The sequence below is a fragment of the Passer montanus genome, unplaced genomic scaffold (genome assembly GCF_014805655.1).
Source record: "Passer montanus isolate IOZ18808 unplaced genomic scaffold, ASM1480565v1 scaffold15, whole genome shotgun sequence".
Classification (NCBI taxonomy): domain Eukaryota; kingdom Metazoa; phylum Chordata; class Aves; order Passeriformes; family Passeridae; genus Passer; species Passer montanus.
This window is the reverse complement of record NW_024362051.1, coordinates 13,922,367-13,941,120: the sequence shown is the minus strand read 5'-3', so window position 1 is coordinate 13,941,120 and position 18,754 is coordinate 13,922,367. Positions and strand designations below refer to the sequence as shown.

Below are 18,754 nucleotides of genomic sequence, written 5' to 3'. Positions count from 1 at the left end.
TTCCTCCTCTGTTCCTTCCTGCACTGGGGAGGTTTTTGGCTGCTTTTATGCAGGATCCTGACTGAGACTTCTCCATTCTCATTAAGGGATAACTTGATTCAATCCTGGTAATTCTTTTGGGACCCAGTCCCTCACCTTGCATTATGTGATTCACCAAGAGAATTTCCTACAGAATTGTGTCCCTTGAAGGGTGCAGCATGAAATTCCAGATTTCAGAACAAACAGAGCACCCCAGACATGCCCTGGACTGAGGCACCAGTGGAGAGGGAGCTCTCAGTACAGGCAGGTGCCTCTGCCAGCAGAGCAGTGCCCGTGCCAGGGGCTCTGCTCTGGGTTATCCAGAGTGCAGATCTCCAAACACAAGAAGGAGCCCTGGGTGAAGGGCAGATGGCTTGCAAACAGTGGCTGTAATTCTCAATTTTTTCCTCAGAACAAATACAATGACATGGGTACAGTTCATTTGTTTCCCTCACAGTTTTCCATCCCCTTTTATTCCAGAAGTTAGGCTGAGCCTAAACAGAGGAAGCCTACAATCTTGCAGCAGAGCAGCCATTACTGGGTGCTTCCTTTTCAGCATCCACTACCTCTGTTGTGGTTTCATTTCTGTATTTTCTTAACTAGTATGAACTGTGCCTGGAAAATGCATTTTTTAGAGCATTTCTCAGTGTTTTGGAAGCCTAACCTTGCCTACACGCAAGAGAAACAACCACACACTTCCAGCCAGTTGTTCCAGTGAACAGAAATAAATGTAAGCTGGCAAAGGTACCTTTTGCCAGCAGAGTTTGTGCTGCTCAGCACGGTGGTTTCGGCAGCAGTGGGGAAAGAACTGTTAAGAATAAAGCATTATCCAGCTCCAGCAGCACATCCTGGGCACAGCAGCTCAGGCCCTGCTCTGTGATAAGCCCCACATGGAGGATTAGATTAGGGCAAGAGAGAGAAATATTGGCTACACCAACACATTTCCTCAGAGGGTGGTGACACTGTTGTTGAAGGCTTGCATTTTTCTTTTTATTATTTGCTGAAGGGTGAGTGGGGAGAGTTTCACTGGGCCAGCTCTAGAAAGAGGGTCAAAGGCAAGATCCAGCCCCTGGTCCCAGGGAATGCAGTGAAAAGCACAAACAATGCTCTGCAAATCATCAAGATTGGTTCTAATTGCATTCATCTTCTGCCTTTGGAGCTGCTGACAGACAGATGTGCAAGAGTCACAGCTGAATGACCCCTGACAGACACGTTCTCATTGCTGGCATTTGGCATTTTGTGGACTTGTCTGTGCCAGGACCAAGGAAAAGGATTTTTTAGAGTTCCCGTTCTGATTGCATCAGTCCAGCTCTACACTCCCCAAAACTCTTGGACAAACAACATTTGCAGTCTTTTTGCACAGCTCACCACGGGTCCTTATCAAATCTCTCACGTCAATCATCTCTGCCGTGGCTTTGTGGAGCGGCTGCCAATCAGCCACCCTGCCACCCCAAATCCCAGTGCTTCATTGGTTCCAGCAGCAGAGCCACAGCCTGGGTTGTTCCGGAGGTGATGGGAAGTTTACCCAGGTAAACCACGAAGGCAAGCTGCCCTCGGGAGGGACAGCCTGGTACAGGCCCTTTGGAAATCTCCCTGGAAAATCCCACCACAAATTTGCTCTCTTCTGGGGACCACCTGCAGTGCTTGGCTCTGGGCTGCAGCCAGTCCATTTCCAGTTGTTGGATGTCACACAATGGCGAGCTGGAAAACACATTTGTCTCCACCAGTCAATTTACTGAAATCTACCCAATTGTTGAAGTCAAACAATTAGCAAGAAAGCTGAATGTCTCAGTAACTCTTCATTTAAGGAGAGAAATTAGTTTGTAATTTATGGAATAACTTGATGCATCTGAAAGACCAATCTTCTGGTCCCTGTGTCATTGTCAAGGGTAACATTCAGCACTTACACAGCACTTCATCCTCAAGTTGTTTTTAAACCTTCACTATAATTAAACCACATCACTCTTGTGTGAATGAAATGTTATTGTCCATTTTTCACAGCCAGCAGAGCTGAGGCTCCACGGAAGTGCCAAAGAGAAGGACACAGTGACACAGGCAGTTGGCAGCTGCTCCTCCAGCTCACAAGTACAAAGGATCCAAATGATTCCCACTCAATTCCATTTCCTCCACTGTCCAGTTCCCTTGAGCTCTGTCAGCAACCAAGCCCGATGAGAACAGCGTGTGTAGGATTCCCACTCCTCTAATTAAGGTGCTCTACCCTTCCTGCTGCTCCTGATTGAAATAGGATTCATTTCCAGGGACCACAGTGAGGAAAGGTCACACCTCAGCAGCTGGGCACTCTTGATGTGAACAGGGCTTGGCTGCAGATGTAGAATAACCTCACAAACACCACCAGGAACAAAAAAGTTGCTCTGACATATTTATGGCTAAAGAGACTTCTGTAATTTCTCAGAAGACTTTAATGAGAAATTCCCTATTAATTACCAAGCAGCCTTGCCCACAGCTGAGTTTGGGCTCCCCATCTGTGCTGGCTGCAGGGATGATGCCCATTTTCTCTGAATGGGGAAATCCACGGGGATCCAGTGTGGCTGCCACCAGCAGCTGCAGCTGCAGGGGCTGCAGAAGAAGGCAGAACCCAGTCAGAGGAGGAGATAAGGCAGGAAGTGCCTTCAGACTCCATTTCCTTACAATCACCAAGTGAGATCTCAGCAGTGAGACAGTGCCAGTCCTTCACATTGGCACTCACAATTACCATCTTTTTAAAGCAACCCCAACTCTGGAAATCTTTTCAATCAATTCTCCATATGAACATTAGATTAAGCCCCACTCATTGACTTCATCTCTTGTTCACAAGAAATGCAGCACATAATTGACTTTTCAGATTGCAGGGCAGAATTCTGGGGCACGTGAGACTGCAGTGAAGTTTCCCAAATCCTTTAACGCTCATCCCTAAACCCAACAAAATGAGCTCCCTGTTCATAGGGCCACAGAAATCAGTTACCAACATTACAGGAAGGACTGATGATTTTCTCATCCCAAACTAACTTTCTGTAATAATTTTCTAACACATTTCAATCCAGCTTAAATATAATTAACAATTGTTGTAAGAACATTACTTTCCCAATCTGTTAGAGGAGCAGTGAGTTTGCAGCACACAACCAAGAGACAGATTTATATTTAGTTTATGATCCTGTATCCCTCTGCATTGCTCATGTACAGTGGTTTTCACTGGTTACACTTTTTAACTTAAAAAGCCTTGAACATTCCCCACCAGCAGATCATGCCTGGAGAACGCTGACTGCTGGATTTATTAGCACTGTGTAAAGCTGTGAACACTAAACCTGACTTGGGGAGGGTTTGGTGGGTCACAGGAAGCTGCTGTCACTGTGGCAGGCTCAGGAAGCCACCGTGACTGCAGCTGGGATTGAGCAGGGCAGCAGAGCTCTGTGTGCCTGAGCAGAGCCTGCAATGCTGCAGTGAGATACAGGACACAAACCTCATCCTGGGACGTGGGGAGCCCGAGGATACAGGACACAAACCTCATCCTGGGACGTGGGGAGCCCGAGGATACAGGACACAAACCTCATCCTGGGACGTGGGGAGCCCGAGGATACAGGACACAAACCTCATCCTGGGACGTGGGGAGCCCGAGGATACAGGACACAAACCTCATCCTGGGACGTGGGGAGCCCCAAAGCCTCAGTGGGGCTGCTGGAGCTGCAGGCTCAGAACCTCCTCTCTAAGGTTCCTCCACCCAGTGCAGGTATCAGGACAGGGATCTGCTGTCCCACCAAGCAAGCTGTCCCTGTAGATCCACATCTCCTCCAGAGCCCTGTGTGCCCGCTCAGAGGGATCAGCTGCAGCCAGGACAGCTCAGGAAAGCTGGGCCTCTCCAGCCCTGGACACCAGCAGCACCTCGAACTCCACGGGGCAATTCCTGGGCCAGCTCCTCGTGGAGCCTGCTGGCACAGCCTGGCTCCAGGGAGCTGAGGGAAGCTGCAGTCAGGGGTTTGGCTTCTCTGGAAGCCTGGTCACTGCCCATTTATGAGCATTGCTCCTTAAAGCCCTGCACTGGCCAGTGGCTCTTTCATGGCACGGCACTTCCAGGGAACTGGATGCCCAGCACCTAAAAACTCCACACCCCACCCCATCAGCTATTCCCTGAAGCCCTCAGACCCGCTGGCACTGTTCACACTTGCAGAGAGGAGTTTCATGGCAGAACAAATCACTGTCACTGATGCTGAGTTTAGAGGTTCCTCATGTCCCACACAAACAATTCCCTTCCCGTGGGTACCAGGCACCAACTCCAGCTGGATCTGCTGCTTCCCCACATCCCCTCACTCTCTCCACCCAAACTCAGCTTCCCCAGCTGCCCATCCCAGCAATTCACTGCAACACGTCTTTATGGAGCTGGGCATTTTTCCTGCCTTCATTTTAATTGTTTTATTCCCTCCGATTGTCTCCGTTCCTCTCTGTAATTTATAGTTTCTTCTCTCCATTTCTGTCCTTCCTGCCACTTGCTGAACACAGAGAGACTTGTTTTAATCTACAGAGAGTGTGGTAGTGCAATCTGTTTCATTAACTTAATTAGTTTTATTTTGGCAGTTTCTAAAGGTTCCAGGATAGAAAAAAAGACTCCAACTATGCAATCATTCTGCAGACCAGTCTCTGTAAGACAAATACTGTCTAAAGGGGATTACAGGTTAGATTCGAAATAAATAGAAATTAAATGGTGACCTAAGGTATTTGGGATGGAAAAAAATATATAGCGAGTGTTTTTTTGTTAAATTTACGAGTTCCATCCTGCAGCCACATGCCTGTGTTGGTGAGGTTGAATTTTAGAGTTACCTATGGTATGGTATTTCTGCGTGGCATTATTCTGGGATATAAATGTCCTGATTTACCTCTTTTTAAAAGCACACACAGCACCTTTCAACATTCAAAGGAGCCGTTTATGTTTTATTTTGATCCCTCAGTAGGGTCAAGCACATAATCTGCTGGTACTGCAGTGAAGCAGAGAACAAGCCACACACCCACTCTGCTCCCTACGGAGCACAGGAATTGCTGGCGACTCCAGGGGATCTAAACCACAACAATTTGCATTTGAATGTCTTCCACGAGCAACACCTGCTGAAAAGGTGCGTTCCAGCAGAAGACCTGCAGGGAGAAATCTTCCATTTGATGCCCATCCTTTACATAAACCCGAGCTTAACATAACAAAGAGCCTGCTGGGCTGAGCTGCTGGATCCGAGCATCCCACCAGCTCCAGGGCTGAGGAGTTTTAGTTTCTTCCTGTTAGTCGGGAATTTCTTGTAGGCTCAGGCTCCCTGCTCAGCATGCACAGGGGAGGGACGGAGTGTCCTGAGCGCAGAAAATGGAAATAGCACACGAGACAAACCCCTGTGCTCGGCAGCCAAGGCCGGGCCCTTCTGCCTCCCTCCGTGCCCGAGGGTGTCTGAGCCGGCTGCGGCAGGATCCCGAGGGGTCTGACTGTCCCGAGGGCACACCGGAGCCGTGCCCCGGGCTGGCCCGGCTTGCAGCGGGAGGAAATTCCTCACCGCTTTTCTCCCTTCCGACCCTGCATTGCCACCTGATGGGCCTAATCCGTGGTGCTTAACGCTTGAAAATGCCCATTTAGCTCACAAAAGGCAGCAGTTCCTCTGCCTTCCCCAGCAGGGTCAGACACTGATCTGTGTGACCGGGGACGGGAGCCAGGGCAGTTCAGGGTGGATTTTGGGAAAGGTTCATCCCAGAGATGCTGGCACTGCCCAGGCTCCCCAGGGATGGGCACGGCCCGAGGCTGCCAGAGCTCCGGGAGGGTCTGGAGAGCGCCCCAAGGATGCCAGGGTGGGGTTGTTGGGGTGTCTGTGCAGGGCAGGGGTTGAACTGGATGATCCTGTGGGTCCCTGCCACACTCGGTGATCTCCCCTCTCCTCAGCGTCCCCCCCTCAGTGCTCCCCCAGCACGGGGACCAGCCGCTCCCCTGCCCGCGCTGCACAACGCAGTGTCAGCGCCGGGCTGCGCCCCGCGGGGGAGCCGCTCCAGGGCGATCCCACGGGGGGGTGACCTGAGCACGCTGAGGAGCGACCTGATCCCTCTGAGGGGCGCCCCGTCCCCCATGGCCGCCCTCGCCATCTTCCCCCGCGCGCTCCGCGGCCCCCCTTCCCGCCCCGCCACAGACACTCGGCGCCGCCAATCACCGGCCTCCCTCGGGAGCGACGCCTCCCTCCACCAATCAGATGGCAGAGCAGCCCTACCAGCCCCACCCCTCCCCTCCCCTGTGGCCTATAAAGCACTAAACCACGCCCCCTCTTCCCCTTCCCGGCTCTGCACTGAATGAAGCCCCCGCTGGCCAACGAGAAGTTCCCGCGGGGCTGGATGGACAGGTGCGCTGTCCAATAGAAGTGCAGCATCGCGGCAGGTCCGCCAATCCGACGCCGCCTGCGGGCGCGGGGGGCGGGCTCTCCCTCCCCGCGGGCCGTGGCCGTCGCTCCCGCTGCTGGAGGGAGGCGGCGGAGAAAATGGCGGCCATGGCTGCGGAGGCGGCGGCGACTGCGGCGGTGCCGGGGGACGGCGGGGCCGGCGAGGCCGAGCCCGAGATGGAGCCGATCCCGGGCAGCGAGGCCGGCGCGGACCCTCTACCCGCCGTCAGCGAGGCCGTGGAGTCGGCGGTGCCGGATGGCGAGGAGGCCGACGGCGGCAAGGCCGAGGAGCCGCCGCCGGTGCAGCGCGCCCGGAGCCCCGGCGGGACTCGCGAGCCGGACGCGGGAAGGACGGAGGAGCCGCCGCTGCTGCCCGGCTCCGAGGTGCGGGTCACCCTGGACCACATCATCGAGGACGCCCTGGTGGTCTCGTTCCGGCTGGGAGAGAAGCTTTTTTCCGGGGTCCTCATGGACCTCTCGAAAAGGTGAGAGCTCGGGGGGAGCCGAGCCCGAGCCCCCACCCAGCGCCGAGCCGGGAGCGCTCCCGGAGCCGCCGGGGGCGGGATGGGGGCGGCCCCGCCGGGAGCCTCGTGGGCTCTGCAGCTTCCCTTCCCTCCCGTCCATCGCTCCCCAACCCTCCCGGCCCTCCTCGGCCCCTCCGCCCGGGCCAAGCAGCTCCTGCCCCTGTCCTCCCCGGGGAGCGGAGCCGCAGCTCCCGGGCATCCTCTTCCTCCTCCTCCTCCTCCTCGGCCCTTCCAGCCGGGGTGGGCAGGGTCCCTCCCGCCCGGGGATGGCAATGGGCAGAGCCGGGAGAGGGCGAGCACATGGGCACAGCCTCTGGGCTAGCCGGGGCTCCGGCAGCATCGCGGTGTGCCGGAGCAGCCCCGAGCCCGGGCTCGGCGTGTGCTCCCCTCTTTGTACAGTCAGAGGTGTGACTGCCCTGTTCCTTGGCTGACATTGCCTAGGTAACCTCCCTTTTCGGTACACTCTAGTTTCCAGAATATTGGTTTTCCAGCTAGGCTGTTGCAGTTGTTAATTAGTACTGATTGCTCCTTATATGCAATGAACGGGATGAAGTTTCATGGTTCTTAAATATCCGTGTGTACGGGGGGATTCTTCTGTATCTCTGAATAACTTATCAGACAACAGGGTTTGGGGTTTGCGTTTTTTCACTGCCTTTCAATAGTGAGAAGCGCTTGGGAGACCAGAAATCATGGTATCTTACAAACAGTCTAGGTTATATCAGCAGGTGACAATACTTCTTCGTCTTAATGGGTTTTTTCTAGACCTGTAAGGACTTTACAAGTTCATGAGAGAAAAGTGAAATTTAAGCAAGGTTATTATTTAAAATAATCGGTATGCTAAATATGCAACACTTTTCTCCCCCAGGTTTAAGCTGTGTGTGGACATATGTCTTTTATCACTCCTTTTATGTTGTTAGTGGCTGTTCAGTAACTTCCTGGAATATTAATATTGTCAGTGCTCCCTAAAAGGGAGATTGTGGCACTTCAGTGCGTGGTTGGGGTTTGACTCAAAGGCAAACTTGTGTGACCCCCAAGTTTTGGATAATGCCATGGAGTGACGCCTTCAGTCTGTCACTTGATGAGGTGTGAAATGCTGAGCAAAACTCCAGCCACTTGTAGGGTGAAGCAGCATCTCAGATCCGGGCAGGAGGGGACACAAATGCGGTAATCCTGGGGAGCACGAATTCTTCTGTAGGTTTGGAGTTGTCCCAGCAGCATGCCATGGTTCCCTGGGCAGGAGGGTGGCACAGCCTCTGCTGCCAGGAGTGCAGGAAAACACCAGCTTCTCCTTTTCTCCTGAAAGGGATCCTCCTAAACGCCCTGGCCACAAACATCCCACGTTTTCCCAGGCTCCGAGGGGGCTCTGGCAGGCAGCAGGTCTGCAGCCCCTTGCAGCACAAGTCACTTTGCAGGCTGCTGCTGCTGTGCCTCGGTGGGAGCAGCTCCAGCCTCCTGGGACAAAGCTTGGCCGTGGCAATTGTGCAGAAGCCATCCAGGGAGGCAGGGGCTGCCCCTCCCAGGTTCTCTTGGCAGTGAAGCCATTTCTTCCTCCCAAGGTGCTTCTGCATGGGAATGCAGGAGGGGAGGCTTAAACTGGCCGAGCTCTGCAGAAGGCCTGGACAAGAACTGAGTTTTGAGACATGAAGTCTGTAATATTGGGCTGGTGACAGCAAAACGGTGGGAGATAACGGGAGTCTCTTATCAGATGTCTCAGAGCAGGAAATGCAGTGGGAAACAAGCTCTAGAAATAGTCCAAGAAATTCCTGCCTCTAGGAAATCGAAGCATTATTTTAAAAAGTGTTGCCTGTGTGTCCAACAATTCCATTTGATCACTTCTGTGGTGACTAACAGGTGGCATTGTGTAGGTGTCAGCTTTTCCTTATATCTGTTTATTTTTGTTTGGTGTAGCAGCACCTGGACTTGCAGAACATGAATATTTTCCATGAACTTCCTTCTGTGTCTGTGGCAGGCCCTGGAATTCTTGTCATAAGCTTTTCCACTGGACCAAAAAGAAAAGAGAAGGGCAGGGTTAAATGAAAACCACCAAAATTCCAGGCATTTACATGACAACACTGGGATTTCCAGCATGGGAGATGGGTGGTTGCTGAAATCTGGCTCATTCAAATGCATGGGAGTAATCTCAATTTTCCTAATGCCAGAGGGATCAATATTTTAGGACTGACAGTTCTTACTAAGTAAAAGTGACAATTTGTATTAGAATTTGCTCATTCAGTAGCTTCACTGCACATGCTAATGCTGTGTTCACTGTATGGTCAGAGGGAAACAATTCCTATTCCTGTTTGGATCTTAATTTCTCTTTCCCCTCTGCACCCTCCAGAGCAGTGAAGGTGCTACTTCCATTCAGTACTAAGAAGAGCAAGTTTAAGTGACTGTTTTAAAAACCTGTTCATTGTGTTCTTTTTTGTCTTCTCGAGTCATGTTCTGAATTACTTGCACTTCACAATGAAAGAAAAGCAAAACCATCTCCATATATTGTGATTTTAAATGGTTTTTTTTGGTTGTTTTATCTCTTTTTTCATTGTCGAGATGGTGGCCTGACTTTGCATTTTACTTTTGGTGACTTTGATGTTGGTATTTGTGTGAAGGGGCCGATTCCCTCTCCCACCCCTGGAAATGGGATCTCCTTTAGGAGTTTGTAGCACAAGCCCCTGGGTGTTGAGTGGCCTTTATTCCTGCATTTACTGGAGGTGAGGAAGCCCTTCCCTGCCTGCCCCCGTGGCAGTCTCCTGTGCCTGCTGCCCAGGGAGTTCTGCAAACCAGCAGAAGGCAGGACCTGCATGTCCTGAGTGCCAGATCCATTTGCTGTGCAGTAAATCCTCATCTGCAGAGGAGCCTGTGCCCACTTTGCTTACTCTGAAGGTTCATTGCACAAATTAGGGATGTGTTCCTACTGTTAAATTCATTTGTGCTGCTGCCATTACCTTTTAAGTGCTTTCCTGCTGCACGGGTGAGGTTCTGCTGGGGGTTCTGGGGTGGCTGTGCCTGGTGGAGTCCTGAGGGGATGGGCAGGGAATGGAGCAGAAATGGTTGGGGGAAAACTCAACATATCCAGGGCTGATCCCAAACCTGGGCAGCAGGAAAGGGGGATCCTCCCTGCTCAGCTGAGACCCCAGCACAGCAGGGAGCTGGAGAGATCAGAGGAGGCACCAAGGTGCTGAGGGCATGGAGGAGCATCCTCCCTGTGCAGGGGGGCTGGCAGGGCTGGGAATGCTCATTCTGGAGGGGAGAAGGGTGTGTGGAGACCTCACAGCACCTTGCAGAGTCTGAACTGGAACTTCATTAGGAATTGGAGTGGCAGGACAAGAGGAAGGGCTTCCCACTGGCGGAGGGCAGGGCTGGATGGGACATTGGGCAGGAATTGTCTCAGGGTGCCCAGAGCAGCTGGGGCTGCCCCTGCATCCCTGGCAGTGCCAAGGCCAGGCTGGACAGGGCTGGAGCACCTGGGACAGTGGGAGGTGTCCCTGCCATGGCAGGGTGGCACTGGGTGGGATTTAAACCCCACAGAAGCAGGATGGGCTGGAAGGGACCTTAAAGTCCCTGCAGGGTGGCACTGGGTGGGATTTAAGGTCCCTTCCAGCCCATCCTGCTTCTGTGGGGTTTAAAGTCCCTGTCCCTGGCATTGCTCACTCCCTGTTTGCTCAGGGGACACGAGATGTCCATCCCACCTGCTGGCTCAGGGTGAATCCTGCTCTGCACCTGGAGGAAGTAGGTGGGAGGGAAATACCTGAGGAGTGTAGCATTTGAAAATGTTAAAATGCAGGATTAAGAAATTGTGGTTTTAGTTTGATCATCTGGAAAAAGGATAATTATTTTTGTGTGTATTTTTTTTTTACCTCTCTAAAGATTAGGGGAGGAGGGAGGATTAAATTTATGTTCTGTTGTTTTGCCAACAGTCAAGACTTGGCCTTTTTATTGCTTTATCATTTAACTTAAATTGTCCTTCTAGTCCTGCAGATGTGAAGGACATGTGTCTTGTCTTCTTCTCTAAACCAGTTCCCTTCTGACTTGTGTGTGTTCATAATATTTCTTGAGGGAGAGAGAGAGAGAGAGCAAAAAGTTGTTTTGTGACCTAAGAGCCTTGGTTAGATATGCAGAAGATGTGCAGTGTGTTCCTAGTAGACATATGTTTGAAGTTATCTCTTTATTGGGCTTTGGTTATGGAAGATAAGGAAGGACTTCCTGCACCAAGGTGTGCATGAGCTGTATGATGAAAATAAACTTTTATAGGCAATTTGCAATTCTTACAATCCCAGAAGCAGTTTCCAGGTACAGCCCTGACTCTTGAATCCTGTGCTTTTCCCAGTTTGTTAATTCAGCTTCTGCTGCACAAGAATGATGTGAGAAGGAAACAGCAGAAGCCTCACTTGAAAAACGTGGTACATTCCTCCCTGCTCTTTCATTAATAACCAGGGCCAGCAGGTGCTCCTCCTTGCCTGGGGAAGGACTGGCCTTTGTAGGAGACCTGCTGTTCTGTGGTGCACATTCTCAGCAGTAATGTCTGTGGCTCAGGGTTGTGTTTTGGTTTGTTTTATTTTCAAACTTGCACTCAGTTCCAGGGGTGTCCCCACACCCCATCACCTGCCCTCTCCGAGTTCCTCAGGAGCCCAGAGGAGCCTGGTGAAATTCTGGCATTTAGGGAGCAGCCCCAACACTTCTTTGAGGTTTGTTTCTATGATCCCCAGAAGGTGGGAAGCTCAGGTGTGATGGGAGTGTGGTTCAGAGAGTCATTCAGGTGTCTTTAGCTTGTGACTGAGAGAGGTTTTGTTGAAGGTGTCAAGTGTAGCCTCTCTTAGAGGGTAGGGTGAGAACTGGGGTCTGGATTGGGCCTCAAGCTCTCCTTTCCAGAGGGAATCTGTGGTCTCCAGCTGTTGGTCTGGGATGTGACAGATGATGGCTGACCTGTCCTTCCCTGTGGAATTCTCTGTGTTCCAGCAGCATGGTCTGTCCTGGCTTTCTGAGGGTTCCTTGGCTTGGCTCGAGCTGTTGGCAGAGCAGGGATGAAATTATCAGTCTGCATTCAGTTTATTTTCTGTTGTGGGACTGATGAATCTTGGCCATCTTCAGTTCATCCATTATTTAATGGTGTCATTCTCTTCCATATGTCCTGGGTCTGGCATGTGGATGTTTCTGAAGAGAATATTCAAGGTATAGTCCTTCAAAATAGATCTCAGCAAAGTGTCTACTTCAAATGCAGCTGACAGCTAATAATGGCAACAGATGTAAAAATTAAAAGATATTGCAGTTTAAACAGGCCTTCAGCTTTATGGATGTGCCAGTGAAATTATGGTCATGGTAATTATTGATGGAAAGCCTAAACTCAGAGCATCCTGTCTTTCCTTCATGCCCTGCTATTCCAAAGAGTCACTCACACTGCAGACCTTTGCCATGGCTTCAGAGCTCTCAGTGAAATGTGCATTTTCTAGCAATTTAGCCTGGTGTACATTGCTCAGGAGGTGAATAAACCATGGAGCTGTTTTTTTGGCTTCTGGGAATGCTTTTTTCAGGAAGGTGCCTGCACTTAAAGCAATATATTCCATCTTGTGCTTTATAACACCAAGTAAATCCTTCATTAAAAATAGGTTGTTGTATAATCTGTGTTTTCAGTGCAGGTTATTTTGAGGAGTTCTACAAAACTTTGTGTTCAAATAGCTGTGATCTAACTGTGTATTACATGGAATGTTATAATTTAAAGCCTCAGTTTAGATGCATGAAATACATATCCATAGTTCTTTCAGCATATTATTATACTCCTGGAACTTCCATCCATGCAGTAAAAATGGCTTCAGCTGTTGCTTGTCCTGGCTTTTGCAGAACACCAGGGTTGATCTTGGTACAGGAGCAGAAATTTAACAGGAGATTTCTGCAGTGCCTTGGTGCTGAAGATGGGTTTGATCAGTCCTTTACCACAGACTGAACTCTTGAACACAAATTTCTGCTTTGTTGATGTCAGTTCAATGTCCAGAGACAAATGGGAAATAGTTCTGAACCTGCTCAGTGCCTTCACTCCTTTGGCAGAGCAAGTGGCTTTTCATTTCTCTCCCTTTCAGTAGAGGAGTCAGACACTGGAGCTGAACATGAGAACTTAAAACTTGAGGTACTAATGGAAAACACTTTCCCCCAGGGTGTGTTGTTTATGTACTTTGTTTATGTACAAACAGTCATGAGTTAAAATGGGATTTGTTCTGTATCTCTCATGGTTATTTCTGAAAAAATACTCTCTAACTGTTCTGTTTTGCATATAAATGGAACAGTAATAGGCATTCATTGTAGTAATTCTGCTGCAGGATTTAGATTCGAAAAAAGTGGCCTTACTTTCCTTAAGTACTTAAGTTTATATGTCTGTAATACAAAACTCTCTGGCTTTAAATGACAGAATTTTGGGTTTGGTACCCAAACTGGCTTTTGGATGCCATGGCTGCCTATTAATTAACTTGCAGCTGGCAAACTGGAAATGAAGCCTGCCTGTTTTTACCCCATTTCTGTCCCTGCACACCCTGTCAACTGAAAGCTCCTCTCAGTGTAAATATCATTGCAGTGCCAGAATTGATCAGGCTCTCAGTTCAGGGTGGCTCCTGATGTCCTGGTGCTATTTCTGTCTCCAGTGAAAATGCACATTTTGCAGTGCAGCACAGCAGAGGTGCCATCAGATCCTGCTGATTGCCCTGGTTACCTGAAAAACCTCAGAGAAGTGAGTTGTGTCCAGCAGCACACCCATCCTCTCAGAGGTGCATTCTCAAGGCAAATCAGAGCTGGCACCGTGGAGAACTGGCTCTGATTTCCCAGGCAGGAAGCAGCAGGGCTCTGCCTTGGATTGAGGGTGCAATACCTGTTTGTGAGTTTGGTTTTTCTAACACTTCCTTTCAGATCCCTGCCAGTGACTGGGGCCATCCCTGGCTGTGAGGGTCTGAGGTGGGAGTGGGCTGGGCAGGGAGCAGCTGCAACTTGGGCACCAGGGATTTTTATTTTAAGCAAACAGTAATTGCAGTATATCTCTACTTTCATCCATACTTGAAATCTTGTGGGGTAAGGTGATATTTGGGATCAGTATATTAAAAAAATCATTTTGTTGTTGGAATAAAGACAAGGCAGTTCCTTGTAGAGCTTAAACATGGAATGTGTGATGAGAGGAGCCTGTTGGGACTCTCACTGTGGGTAACTGAAATTCTGTTCAGGGCTGATCTAGTGCCAGCCATGACTGACTGGGGGACCAGTAAATGTCATGATCCAACTGAGCTGTGTGCCTTGGAGTTTTTAAATTTTATTTTGTATAGATGCTTTGTGGTCCTCCTTCATCTCTGTGGCAGATGAACCAAATGCTTTTGCAGCTTTTCTGTCTAACTACTAACACAACTAACTAGTTCAGCCTTGCAGTTGGTGTGACAAAAATTACTGTGGGTGTATGAGAAGTATTTTTCTTCAAGGTCCACCAACCAGGTGTGTGAAAATAGGCCTTGAAATTCTGGTGCATGCAATAAACACTTGTGCTTGCTGCAGAGCTAATTAGATGCTGTGTCATCCCTTGTCCTGAAGAGGTTTAAGCTCAAGTCTTCATTCTGCTGCTTCTCTTAGGAAAAATAAATCCCTCTTTTCTTACTTGTTCTTTGTCTTCATTCTTTCCTGTAACCTTTACTGTTTCATTTGCACATTCTTTTGCCATTGTTTTCTCTTCTTTGTTTTCATGCCATTCTTCCAAGTTGCTGCAGACCTTGGTTAGCCAGGGAGAAAACAGATAATCAGAAATTGTTTATAGATACAGTCTGCTGTTGGGTGAGGCCAAGAGAAAACACAATACCCTGAGCTGTTGGAAATAATGGTCAGTCTCTTGGCTTACCAAAGATATTTTGTCCTGCAGGTGGTCCTGACTAATTGTGTGTTCTGTATTAACACATCATTTGCAGGAATAGTGCTGCACATACCTGCCACAATATCCATGAATGTTCTTTACTTCCCCAGCTCATGCATTTGTAGGTGGACAGGGCTGGGAGAGTCTGGTTTGTTTTTTAAGCAGTACCTTTGGTGAGGGATTCTCTGTCTTCAGGGCTTCACTCTGGATTGGCTGTGTGTCTTACTAAAGCAGGATGAAAATTACCCTTTGTGGCTTCCTGTTCTTCAGTTCTGGCCTGTGTTTTGTGCCTGAAGGAAGGGAGAGTGGAAGGGGCAGAATGAATCTTTGATTTCCTGGTGTCAGGCATGTGCTGAGCTTCCCATCAGCTTCTTTGTGCCCTTGGAGTGCAGATCCTGCACACCTTGCTGGGGAGGCAATGGAATGAAAACCTGGGAAAAGAGAGATGAGATGCTTGAATGGGATCCTTCTGGGAACCCTTGCAGTCCTCTTCACTCACCTCATCCCAGTGACAGCTAATTATGGTGATTTCCTGAGACAGAGTCCCATAAATGCCCTCTGGGAGAAGGGCTTGGCTCAGGGAAGGCCTGGGAGGGCTGGAAATGCAGTTCCTGGGGCACTGAGAGCAGGGTGAGGGATGTTTGATATCCCACCCCTGTCTAGTTCTGCTCTTGTGCTCTTTGGGATTGGAATTTGCACAGCAGAGATCTTGCCCTGTCTTGTTTTCAGCTCTTAGCATAGATTAACTTTTTACCAAATCCTCTTAATCTTTATCAGGTGGTGAATGATAGGATCTGGATCTTATTTTCTTTTAGGAGCTGAAGTTCTTGATGCAGTAACACTGCAAATATTGCTAATTTAGTTACTGTCAGCTGATAGTTTCTTTTAAAGCCCTACTTGGAATTGAGTGGCTTGCTTACAATCCTTTGTGGAGGGAAAAGTATTTGTGGAAAACTAACTTCTTTACCCTTGATGGACTTGTGGGGCTTTAGGGAATGTAAAACTTAGTTGTGAGCAAGTCCCTTGTGGTTTAGTGCCAGACCATAGGCTGGAAAAATGTCTGTACGAGCTGCTGAAATGCAGACTGGGTGGATGATTTAATCTTGGGTGGGTTGTTTGCTTCAATTACAGCTTTAGCTGTAGAAAGAAGCTTGTGATAAGCAAAAAGACAAACAAGGGGTGGCTTTTGTTGGGGACACTGTAAAGAACCTTCTAACACATGATGGCTTTTTCAAATCAAATTTTGAGGAAATAAAAGCAACATGTAGGCACTTATACAAATAAAAGTAGATAAAATTCAATTTAATCAGCTGAGGGGATGCTGCTGTTGAGCAGCCACAGTGCAACACAAACCTGAGGACAGATCTTGGGGAGTTGCTCCTTGTCCTGATCTAGAGCAATTCCAGTCTGGAGAAAAGGAGTGAAAGGTTTAAAATCTTGTTTGCTCGTGGAACAGTGAGGATCAGTTTCTGCTGAGTTGAAATAAGGGGAGTTCTGCTGGGAGAAAGTCAGACTTGCCTGGGGAGTTTTGGGCTGTGAAGCATCAGGTGCTGAGCTTTTGTGGATGGAGCCTCTCCCTGTTCACTGCAAGGCTTTAGGCAGCCCAGATTTGTCTCGGTTAAATCTGGTCTGTTCATCCTTTTCTGCTGTGCTAAAAATGGAAGAAAAGTTCCTGAAGATGCCTTTTCATAAAGCTGACTTAGTATGGAAAATGAGCTTGGGTAGATTGGGAGTTGTTGGGGTGAGTTTGGATGTTTATGAGCATTTTCCAGAAGAAAATTAACTTTTCCATAAAGTTAATTCTTGTGCTGCTGTCTCGGGGATATTTTTGTTACATTTTCTGTGCATCTTGTTGATACAAGAGAAACTGATAATAAGTGAAGTTGTGTTGTTTTTGTTTTTTTTTTGTTCTCCACTGACTTCATTTTGGTGTCTTGCATTTCCAAAGCTTCCCATTAGGCTGGATGTGAAGCTTTAATTTCTCTGGGATTGGTGGTTTTCAAATGCTGGCTGACAAGTTTTCAAATGCTTTGTGATAAACGCCGCAAAAATTCCCTCCAAACACTGACATTTTTTTTGCCTCTCTCTTGAAGGTTTGGCCCCCATGGAATCCCAGTGACCATATTTCCTAAAAGGGAGTACAAGGACAAACCTGAAGCCATGCAGCTCCAAAGCAAACCATTCCAAGAGGAGGCGCAGGTGAAGTGCGAGGCCGACGCCGCGGTCCCTGATGACTCCTCCCTCACGCAGCCCTCCGAGCCCAGCAGAGCTAAAAGCCTTTGGACTTCTAAACCACCTCCTCTCTTTCACGAGGGAGCTCCGTACCCTCCTCCTTTGTTTATCAGGGACACCTACAACCAGTCAATACCTCAGCCTCCACCCCGGAAAATCAAGCGGCCCAAGCGGAAAATGTACAGGGAGGAACCCACTTCCATCATGAACGCCATCAAGCTACGGCCCCGGCAGGTCCTGTGTGACAAGTGCAAAAACAGCGTGGTGGCAGAGAAAAAGGAGATCAAGAAAGGTGGCAATGCAAGTGACTCTTCCAAATACGAGGATAGTAAAAAGCGAAGAAACGAGAGCGTGACTACTGTGAATAAAAAACTTAAGACTGACCATAAGGTGGATGGAAAAAGCCAAAACGAAAGCCAGAAAAGGAACGCTGTGGTCAAGGTTTCAAATATTGCCCACAGCAGAAGCAGAGTAGTTAAAGTTTCCGCACAAGCAAATACTTCAAAAGCGCAGTTAAACACAAAAAAAGTTCTCCAGAGCAAAAACATGGATCATGCAAAAGCTCGGGAAGTCTTGAAAATGGCCAAAGAAAAGGCACAAAAGAAGCAGAGTGCAACCTCCTCTTCCAAAAATGCACATTCAAAGGTCCACTTCACGCGGCGTCTCCAGAACACCAGCTCAGGGTCCCTCCCGCCCCGATTGCGCCTCAAGCCCCAGCGGTACCGCAACGAAGAGAATGACTCTTCCCTCAAGACAGGACTTGAGAAAATTCGGAGTGGCAAGATGGCAACTAAGCCCCAGTCTCGCTGCTCCTCCACCCGCTCAGCAGGTGAGGCCCCTTCAGAAACCCAGAGCCCCTCAGAAGGCCCCGAAGAGGCCAGCAGTGAGGTTCAGGACACGAGTGAAGTGCATGTAACTGTTGATCAGGATGAACAGCAGACACTGGGCAAGAGAGGCAGCAAAAGCAATATAACGGTTTACATGACCCTTAATCAAAAGAAATCTGACTCTTCCAGTGCATCAGTTTGTAGTAGTGATAGCACAGATGATTTGAAATCCACCAACTCTGAGTGTAGCTCTACTGAAAGCTTTGATTTTCCTCCAGGCAGCATGCATGCACCTTCCTCCTCCTCCTCTTCCACCTCCTCCTCCTCCTCTTCGAAGGAAGAGAAAAAGCTCAGTAATTCCTTGAAAACAGAAGTCTTTTCCAAAAACGTCTCTAAATGTGTCACACCAGATGGCAGGACCGTATGTGTAGGGGACATTGTCTGGGCCAAGATTTATGGCTTCCCTTGGTGGCCGGCCCGTATCCTTACCATAACCGTGAGCCGCAAGGATAGCGGGCTGCTGGTGCGCCAGGAGGCTCGCATCTCGTGGTTCGGCTCCACCACCACGTCCTTCCTTGCTCTTGCACAGCTCTCCCCCTTTTTAGAAAGCTTCCAGTTGCGCTTTAATAAGAAGAGAAAGGGTCTGTACCGCAAGGCCGTCACTGAGGCAGCCAAGGCTGCCAAGCAGCTCACGCCCGAGGTGCGGGCCCTGCTGACGCAGTTTGAGACGTGAACGTGGAGAGTAAGGTAGGCAAGAAACCTGGAGGCTCCACCAAACCCTAGCCAGGTTAGAGAGGTGCCAGGAAGAGGTGGCAGAGGCAGGAGTTGCACTCGGTTGACTGACTGCTCTTTTCACACGAGGCCCGCGCCGCGCCGAGCGGGCCGTGACGGTTAAAACCAATTGAA

At 49.4% G+C, this 18,754-nt stretch overlaps 1 protein-coding gene across 5 annotated transcripts in view; it reads left to right on the top strand.

Moving 5' to 3' along the window:
* The first annotated feature begins 6,324 nt into the window (after nt 1-6,324).
* PWWP2A (PWWP domain containing 2A) overlaps nt 6,325-18,754 on the top strand; it is a 29,534-nt gene continuing 17,104 nt past the window's right edge. For 2 of the 5 annotated variants that reach the window (XR_005626685.1, XM_039701242.1), the window contains exons 1-2: nt 6,325-6,886; nt 16,883-18,595. Coding sequence is in view for 4 of the 5 variants with exons in the window: in XM_039701242.1 (XP_039557176.1) it covers nt 6,501-6,886; nt 16,883-18,581 (2,085 nt within the window). In the remaining variant the exon portion in view is untranslated. The remainder of the gene's footprint in view (nt 6,887-16,882; nt 18,596-18,754) is intronic. The other 3 variants (XM_039701243.1, XM_039701244.1, XM_039701245.1) reach the window with 3 other exon arrangements.